The 10,329-nt window shown below is 31.6% G+C and overlaps 1 protein-coding gene across 1 annotated transcript; it reads right to left on the bottom strand.

The window, feature by feature from the left end:
• Positions 1-3,166: 3,166 nt before the first annotated feature.
• LOC111380944 lies at positions 3,167-7,219 on the bottom strand. The gene is made up of 4 exons (XM_023004624.1): positions 6,726-7,219; positions 5,258-5,689; positions 4,199-4,505; positions 3,167-3,525 (listed from the first exon to the last, which is right to left on the bottom strand). The coding sequence occupies exons 1-4, from the start codon at positions 7,128-7,130 to the stop codon at positions 3,383-3,385; spliced, it is 1,287 nt and encodes a 428-aa protein (XP_022860392.1). The 5' UTR covers positions 7,131-7,219; the 3' UTR covers positions 3,167-3,382.
• Between the last annotated feature and the right edge of the window lie 3,110 nt (positions 7,220-10,329).

Raw genomic sequence — 10,329 nt, forward strand, 5'->3', positions numbered from 1 at the left:
CCCTCTCTCTCTCTCTCTCCTGACTAATCGAAAAGCGTCTTTTTGGATGTTGTATTATCCTTTTAAAAGCATTTGAAAGCACAACATGGAAATCGATTGGATTAAACTAGTTGTATACACTTTGTGTACTAAGTTGAACCGTAGAAAGAAAATATGGAATAAGAATGAAAAGCTTAGATTAAATTGGCTTGATTTATGTAAAATGTCTCAGATATCAATATTATGAAAAGATCTTATATTTTTTGTAACCTTGATAATGGAAACTATTTTTAACTACTTTTCAAGAGAAGAATTCAGCAATAGGTAGTTTTATTCTGCACTTTCTCAGAAATAATGAATAATTTGACCTTCTAAAGTCATGAACCACACATTATCTTATCTTGATTCTAAGTGGAAAATTTTGTTCTGATGCAATGTGTTAGAAATTATGGTCGTAGGTCCCCCATGTGGAATGACCCGACCCACAAGCTATTAAAAGGGTTGAAGGGAGTGATTTGAATTTGATTCAAATCTACAACTCCCATAACTCCCATAAAACCTCAGATTTTTGTATAGGAATGGGAAGAGAAAAAGATGGCAGAAAATAAGTGAAATACGTATGGAAAATCACTCAAAAATAGAAAAATTCCTAGAACTACATGCATGGCATGAAAACTCGCAAAATTGGGCACTTAGATTGTGGATAATAATCCACTTCCATTGTGATAATGGATTTTGTGGATTGACTTTGAATGTTGTGCCTACCTCGGGAATCGCAATTTGTTAGGATAGTAATCTGATGTCAAATGGCATGTTCGGGTAAGCTTAAAGGAGCCAAGATATGTTGTCTTGAGGCTATTGTTCTTTTGATCGTTTAATCAATATATTTTTTATATCTCGATACATTACCTCTTTATAGAAACGGAAAGGTGCCATACACAAATTTTGACGCTTTTGTATATTCTAATTTGATATGAAAAGATGATATGTCAAATGTCAAAAATATATTGGCAGGATAACATCTTCGAGACAATAGATTTGATCTTAGCTCAAAAATGTTACTAAGTACAAGGGAGATTGCACCATCAGTATCCAAATGATAGAAAATGATAAATATTTTGTTGAAATGTTTTACTTCAAAATTTCAAATACTAGTCCAAATTAGAAATTTAGATCTAACTTCATATAATTTAAAAAACTTTAGACCATTTTCACTATTGGAGAATGATTTCAATTAGAATTGAAAGTTGGAAACCAATTTACTAGTTTTTCAAATTGAAGACTAACATGTTATGTGAAAAATAAATTAAAGACTCTTAATACAATTTTCCCTTTTAAGAAAAGCAAATTTTAACAAGATCTTTTTACTAATTAATGTTGTGTCTTTCTTTAAACACACCAAAAGATAAAGCCCTGGTTTGAAATTGAATTTTTTCTTTTTCTTTTTTTTTTTACCAAAATTACTTTTTCCTCCACATTCATTCTCAATCACACATTCTCCAAAAAAAAAAAAAAAAAAAAACAATAATAATAATAAAAAATAAATTGTTTTTCACATTTTTCATAATTTTTCTCTACTTTTTAATCACACAATTTTTCAAAAAATCTTTGTACAAGAACAAAGAAACTATTTAACGTATGTCATCACTGCCACCTAAACCTAAGCATCAGTGATCCTACGTAACATTATTATACATGCTTGCACATCAATAGGGTTTAGTAGAAGACACGAGTCCTCTCTAACTAGAGATAATCAATGTACCTGAATTATTCAACATCATGGACTATGTCATGAATTGACCAATTTAATAAAATGGAGTCGAGTTGATTTAACACACTATTTGTACTATTTTTTTATTTTTTTAATTAACTTTGCATAGCGAGAGGAATATTAATTATATCCATGAAAGAAGGATGGTTGGAATTTAGCGAACACAAATATTAATGATTCATGGGAACCTCAAAAAATAGGGATAGAGAGCGCAGAATAGAGAAGAAATTCTTGCAACCAAGGAAGCACGTCAACTCCAAAAGGTGTTTGCCCACCCTGACTTGAGTTAGGGGAGAATCTTTAACCTATTTTGATGAGATTTTTCCAAATGTTGAGTACTATAGAAGAGATTTATATAGTAGGTAACAAAAAAATTTGTAGTATCAGGTAAGAAAGAGAGGTGAGGTGCATAGCCTAGTGATTTCTTCAACCTAAAAGTTGAAGAATTGTTGGCCCTACTGCTCCATTCAAGCACGATAGGACCGTGCACGCAGACCAATAATGGACCTTGCATCTTTCTACCATTTCAAGCTTACCGAGTATTCAGTAACTCAGTTTGTGACAATCAATTGAACAACACATTGGCAAGATATATATGTGCAACAAAAAATGTAAAATAAGTTTACCTAGAAAGAAGCTTTGTGATAGGGCTAGGCAATCGGGCCCGAAATTTTCGAGTATGTAGTAAGTAGAATCATTGGGTCCAAATTTAATTATGGAACCGTCCGGATTCGATTCCTCGATTTCGTACTATAATTAATTTTTGTAATATTTATAAAGTTACATTAATTCAAATAATGACATGTTCAATCTTCGCTCTTACAAAGTAACGTAGTCAATCTTATGTATTTTTTGCGTTTTTCTTGTTAAGTTCTTCATATAATTGTTAAAATCACAGGGAGGGGAAAATAGCGAACTCACAATAATTATGGGAGACACTGTCAAACTTCAATTCGATTTCTCCAAAACGATAAAAACAACATTACTGTAGAATAACATATTTGGGTAAAACTTATGTTAATTAGGCTTGGACAGAAAATAGAAATAGGAAAATAATATTTTTGAATTTGAGCTAAATTAACTAATTAATAAATTTATTTAGGAAAAAATAAAATAATTTGACTTACTTAAAACGAATATATTAAAAAAAATTAGAAAGATTCGATTCTTCGATTCTTGATCTAAAATTGAATCGGACCGAACCCATCAATTCTCGATTCAGATGCCCATTTGGGTATTTAGTTTAAAAAGAACCGCTCGATTCAATTCGGGTCCTGTTCGAAAGTTTTGCCCGATCCTACTTTGTTCTGTGCTTATTTCCACAGTAACTGAAGGTCCATCAAATTATAAGGCCGAGCAACACATTTAACAAGCAAACCTTGATGCAAGGGGTCTTTGCACAAGAACAAGAGACCGTTTAGTCGAGTACAGTTGGATCATTAGCAAAACAGTAACATTTTCACAGATCAGTCTTACATAAAATCCTTCTGTGAGATGCTAAATAAGAGCATCAGTTAGAAGTATGTTGCTTTATGCAAAGTCGTAGATGTTACAATACACAGCTATTAATAGTGATCATACTATTTTAGCTGCCCCCGTTCAGAAAGTGCGGGTGGGCGTGGGTGCATTTTGTCATCTAGTTGTGATTGTGATAGTCTTCCCGAGGACAAAGAAAACCAGTGAAAGCTCAATGAAGAAAATCGTGTTGATGAGCATTCGATCAACCATCCATCCAAAGATAGTGAATCCACCAGTATTCGACTGCACATAAGTAACTGCAAATTAAGAAAACTCGAGTTAGACAACATTATAGACACACACTATGATAGAAATAAAAGACTTTCAAATCAATTTTGAGACTAAGAGAACTTCGACCCTTAACCCAAAATTACATCAAAATTACCACCTCTAAACATCCTATACAGAAACAAAATCAGATGCCAATTCTAGGCCCTTCGTGGTTTCAGAAGTTGTTAAACATAGAAAGGCATGCTCACACTCTGAAGACATAAACACATGGTGATTGAGAGTACGAAGAGAAAAACACTCGGAAAACATTTGAAAGTGGAATATAAATTGCATTGTTCTTTACTCTGATTGCTGGTTGGTAAGATGTACCAAACATGCATTAAAGATAAAAGATATATTGATATATGCAGTCAGTCAGTCCCCAATTCTTTTCCAGGAACACCTAATTTAATATCACAGACTTCGAGAACGGGGCCTTTCAATAATATGCTGTTACAGTAGGCAATTTCTTCTATATGATTACCATAACAAGAGTATTAAGTTACCCATTTTATCATTTTATTGAAGAAAATGGCTCACTAAGCGACCATCTCCTTAGAACTACATATATTGATCATAGTTGCATGAGACTGCAAACAAGTTCTGTTGAAGATAAACAAACACAAAAATGACAATTAAGTAACATTTACGTAAACACACCGAAGGCTTGTCTCTTCTGATATGATGACATGGAAGATGTAAATTGCAAATTCATGTGCAATTGCGAGTATTCACTAGACTCCAAATCACTTTCTGAATAACGTGCAGATAATGGACGCACGGGAAATGGAACGTCAGAATTTCCACCACTATCTGAAACAGCAGAAAAGGAACCATCATTTGAAGTGCAACTGATCAAAGCATGCCATCTACTAGCAATTGAACCAAGGCCTTGAGCTCTATGAGATATCTTTGCAGCTGCATTTAGACATAGCACAATTCCGACAAGCTGAACAATAGACAACACCTGCATATAGATTAATTAGCATTTAAATTCTTAGATGACGGATCAGAAATTGACAGACTGAAGTTCATCCGAATAATTGTTGACAATCTTATGCATTACTACATTTCTATCTACTCTGGATAATTTTTCATTACCATGTTGGCAGAGAAGCTTGAAAATTGAACAATTTCTTATCTTTAACGATATAAAAACAGTTGGCAAAACTATATAACATAATTTAAATAAATAAGTTTGTCCACTCTCTAACAGCTTAAAGCTTTTACACTAGTTAATGCAACATTGTAAAAGAGTACGTAAAAGTCCTAAGTCTTGCTGTCGTGCATTTATAAAAATTGTGTACATATTGAGCAGAGCCCACCATGACCATAGGAGGCTGCCTATGGCCCTGCATAGGTGAAGGGCCCCATAATTAACGCTTTCAATATTTATATATATAGATAAAGTGTATATAGTCTTATATAAAGTAGGTCTAAGTCCCGAAAAATCTCAAGGCTGACCAGCTTCAGTTCTAGTATTAGGCATTTGAAGGAAAATTGAATTTTGCTTAAGTTTATAGATGAGTTGATTCAACAAGTACCTATACAAGACTTCAGAAATCCGGTGAAGTAAAATTATGTAGGTCAATTGACAGTACTAGTTTTTTCTACTCCTTCCACTATTCCAGGTAATATACTTATTCATTTTAGACAGAGGTAAAACATATAATAATGCTCTGTATTAACAATCCATCGAGAAGGCAACCAGAGACATACCGCAAAATCACCTCCATTAATGAAGTTGATGATCCCACGGTTCCCAGTTGTCTGCAATAGAGCCATGAACTGACTAACTGTGACAACCAAGAATTCTAGAAGAAGAAATACCCTAAACCTGTGGCTTATTTTGGATAAGTAAGAAGTTAAACGCATATGCTCCTCGATGTAAACTGAAACATCCAAATCCCTTTCCAATAGTTTTGCATAATTTTCGAAGTGTATCACTTGCAAATTGCCCACCAAGTGGAAGACAGCACAACCAGCTAAGAAGACTAGAGTTACGTATGTATACGATATAATGCAAGCGAGCAACATCAAAGCAGACCACCACCAAGAATCGTGGTGTAGATGAACCATGCGAGTAATCTCACGTGCCACCTTTAATATGAGGCAAATAACGACCCATGAAGTCAACAAGCAGTAAAAGACCTGAAAAACAATCACGAGAGTTAGCCTCCATTTGGGAATGATTTATAAATGGTTCAATTTATAAATAGATAGAAACGTGGTGGATAGTACTCATGGGTCATTGGAATGTGCTGTAAAAAATGAAGTTTTGACAATTTGTTTCCTTTAAATCTCATCAATTTAAATTAAATTTTTCTCTTTCCTATTTTCAACCAAACAATCTTCAATAAAATAATATTACACATAAATCAAAACTTTTCATTCTTTTACAACCACTCATTTTTCAAAAAAACACTATTCCTTCCATTATAATTCAAGTTAATAGGGGCCAAACGGGGGCTAATATGTCACTATACACAACCTAACTTCAGAAAAAATACTGAGATACATGAGAAAGAAAAACCTTTTATTATTGAGTTAGGGAGCGAATGGGGAAAAAATGAAACAAATAGAAGAGTTGAAAACTATTACTTGTTAAAGAGAACCATTACGATTGGCATCTGATTCCCCATCGTGTATATCTCCCGACAATTAGTCTTTAATCTTTATGTGTTAAAAATGCATTTAAACATGTAAAATATGCTTTTAAAAACAAAAGCAAATGAGTCCTACAAAGAGAATAGGATACAAGAACCATAACTATGAATAGAGAAAATGGTAATTCCATCATCCACCAGAGCTAAATTCTCTCGAAACTCCTCGTGTATAAGGCACAATATCAAGTCACTACACTCATGATATTAACATGAAGGATAATAGATGAAATAAGCATACTTCATAATAATTATAACTTTCTAATTCTAGTAAATTGCACAAAAAATAAATCCAATTTTTCAGACAGATGGAATATTTATATTTCATTATCAAATATACAGTTTAAAGTTACAGTTCACTTCTCTACGACAAGTCACGGGCAACAGGAAGACGGCTATCACTCAGAAAATCAATATCCAAACCCTAAAACAGTTTCGTGTTGATTATTGTAAAATTTAAATTCGGCGATTAACGTAAATTTTCGCTATTTGTTGATTAGATGTCTAATAACACTGAATCTTACGCGAATTTTTTGAAGGCAGAGATTTCGAAATTGCGTCAAATGTCCATGGCAATGATAAACAAACAGCATCTTCCGGACGCCATACTTTCGGATAATATGCGAAATGCAGAGGAGAGATATAGCAGCATCGATTGTTTGCGACACCATAATTTCGAGCTCGAAACTCTTTATCTCGTACTTCTCGCAGTTGGAGCAGTACACAATCTGGATTGAAAGAACCGGCAAAGCGACGGCGAGTATAATGAAAACAAGCCACGACATGGCAGTGCCGAAGACAGTGTGCTTGCCGAAGCCGATTAGTCCGAGGAAGGTTTCGAGAGTTTTCAAGGATTTTTCGAGCTCTGTGTCGAGCTCAACTGGATGGGGCTCTATTAGTGGGACTTGCATTGAAGGCGCCAATGCCATGGCTATGGCCGAAAGGTACAGGTGTTGATGCGTAGGGTACAAACAGTGAGAAAGTTGGACAGAAAGAAATAGTAAAGACGATCAACACACGTAAGTATTGGAAAATGTAAATGGCCATACTTTTTTTTTTTTTTTGAGGTAACTTGAATTTTCAAATGAATCAAAGATTGTTACGTTCAAACAATATTTTTTATTATTTACACCACACCTTATTATTTTTTAAAAATATGACTAAAAAACAAATTATTTTACGCCTCCAAACGAACTTGTTTGACACAAACCATTAGAAGATACTAATGACTAAAATATTGAAGATAAGATAGCATAAAAAATAAAGTTAAGAACTTGTAGTAAGTAAAAAGAATAATGTTAATTGTACGTGACAGTATAGACAAATGTGGTGCCAAAAATAGAGTGAGAAAGTTATTTTTTATTTGTTTGATTGAAAAAATTCTGATCCAATTATATATCATCACAGCATATATATGTAAATCATTATGTATTTGTAGCACAACTAAAATAAAAATTGAAGATGTTATATAAATGTAAAAGTATGATAAAATCTTTGTTTTCATTATAAAGCGCGCACACAAAAAAAATAATATTTTAACTGAAACCATAAACACTTGGAAAAAAAAAAGAAAAAAAAAAAAAAAAAAAAGTGGAACTCACCCCCTATTTGTGAGTATCGATCAGGGAGGGTGTCAAACCCTCCCTGTTACAGTAGCACGGTTAAATAATTTGATGCATCACTTTCAAAGTTGAATTTCTTTACCAGTTTTAGTGATTTTTAATCATATAATACCTTTTTGAGGAGTGATGGTAAATCGCAACATTATATTTTTAGTAAATTTTAATAAAATATGACTTGAAAAGTTGTGGATTCTAAAAAAGTGATTAATTTGACAATGAATTATAATTCCAACCAAATAAAGCTTTATATTCGATTATTCATTATCAACATAATATAAATATTTTATTGTTTCATTAAATTAATAAGATGGATATTTTGGTTTAGGGAAATCAGTTAATTAAATTTGTATTTTCGAATTTAGAGGACTTTAATATACGAAACTTCTCACTATAATGATTGATTAAGAATTTCGAGAAAACTTTCTGTAAATTTATCTTCACGAGACTATTAAAAGGAGTTTTAATAGAAAAATGAACATTCATATATCCTACATTCTCTTATAAGACTCTCTTTTCCTTTACTGTTCATTTTTGTAGCCTTCGGTTTCACACCACTGTAGCAAAACTGGTTTGCAGAGTTTTTCTTATTTTTTATTTTAGCAGCCTTTTCTTATTTTCAACTTTTTAGCCTTTTTTTTACCAACCTTCTCTTATAAGACTTTCTTTTTATTTACTGTTCATTTTTGTAATTTAGATTTCATAACACTGTAGCAAAACTGGTTGCCTTTTCTTGTTTTCGACTTTTTTGCAGCCTTTTCTTATTTTCAACTTTTTAGCCTACTTTTTTGACCATTTAGCAAGATATTATCTTTTACATTTCATTTTCTCCAAACCACTTGCATATTGTCGCCGACTCTATTAATCCAATCCGCGTCTCTCTTATACTTCTCCACTTTCATTCTGTCTTGAAAATATTAAATTCCCTAACAATTATCCATAAAAAAGAGTTAACGATAGAGTGATTTCAATGACAATGAGGACGAGCGAGGTATGTTTTTACTTCTCCTTTTCATGTTGTAGGTTTTTTTTTTCTTTTTTTAATATCGATAAACTTTTTTTCTTGAAGTTAATATTTCAACTTAAGACCTTTTTTGAGTGCTGTGATTTTTGTTAGGTAAGGTTTTAGTTTTGGGGATTTTAGGATTTCATTTGTTTTTGGGAATTTTAGATAAATCATTTTAAGGATTTTGATTTGTAGACCGAATGTTTTTTTATTTTAAGACTACTAGAGTTTTTAGTGTCGAGTTCAATTTCTAAGCTCTCTTCTCTTACTTCTCTTATTAACTTTCTCTTTCATTTTGAATTCAATCACTTTAGGGCACATTCAAGCGTTTCTGCTCAATCATAATCTATCATTATTTTAGATATTTTTACCAAATATGATCGAAGCAAAAAGATTTCATAGAATAGTTTCAACTTTTTGAAATTTGACAAACGATTATCAAACTTAGTACTATCATGTTGTGTGTATCCCTTAACAAACTTGGAACAAGAAATGACTAAAACGTAACATTAGATAAAATATATGGAATCATATAATTGCAAAAGTAGTAATATTTACTTATAATAATGCAAATTGATTAACTCTTTTATATTATAATAATAATAATAATAATAATAATAAGACCCTAGAAATTCTGTAAGACTCATTCAATCTTGTTAGCACAATTGTTGTATATTTTGCTATTGTGAGAGTGCATAAGAACTTTAATAATAGTAGATATTATTGAGCATCAAGTATTTTCTTTATCAACAAAAAATGCAATAGTCATTTTGAAAGATGAAATTTCTCATAGTAGGACGAAGTTGTTAACGAGAAAGGATACAAGGTAAGAATGGATTGAGGAGAAGGAATAGTAGGAAATGCTAGTAAAAACATTAAATAAACACTAAAAAGAAACATAAAAAATTTAAACTCCATAGATGTCTGACTCCATTCTTCTTTAATATTGAAGATTTCTTTTCCGACTTCTACATTTAATGGCTTCATCTGGCTTCATAATTGGAACAAGTTATAATTTAATCCATATTTCAATTCAATTTTTTACAAATTGTGATTCTTAATTGTCTTATTTAATTCTAAAATGGCATGGGAGTTTATTAGGAAATGAGATTTTATAAATGCATTTCATTATTGTATCGTATTTGTCAGCTGAACAATATTTTCAATTAAAATAGTCATATGTTTAGCTATTATTCAAAAAAAGGCAAATGAATATTAGGGAAAATTTTAAAAATATATATATAAGAAAAACCAACTTATTTTTTTACTTAAAAATTATCTTTCATGAAATTTTTATTTTTTTTCAAAAACTACAATCACAGAAAGAAAACTTACATTTTCTGTTAACTAAAATTTTAGGCTTATTACATTTAAGCATAGCAAATCATTTATACAAATAAGTTCTTCTCCTTTTTCCTACATGTATATATAACATGAAATGCATGTACATTACTTAAATATTTATATATGTATATATACTACACACTTCAACTTCTCAATTTT

The sequence above is a fragment of the Olea europaea genome, chromosome 3 (genome assembly GCF_002742605.1).
Source record: "Olea europaea var. sylvestris chromosome 3, O_europaea_v1, whole genome shotgun sequence".
Lineage (NCBI taxonomy): Eukaryota > Viridiplantae > Streptophyta > Magnoliopsida > Lamiales > Oleaceae > Olea > Olea europaea.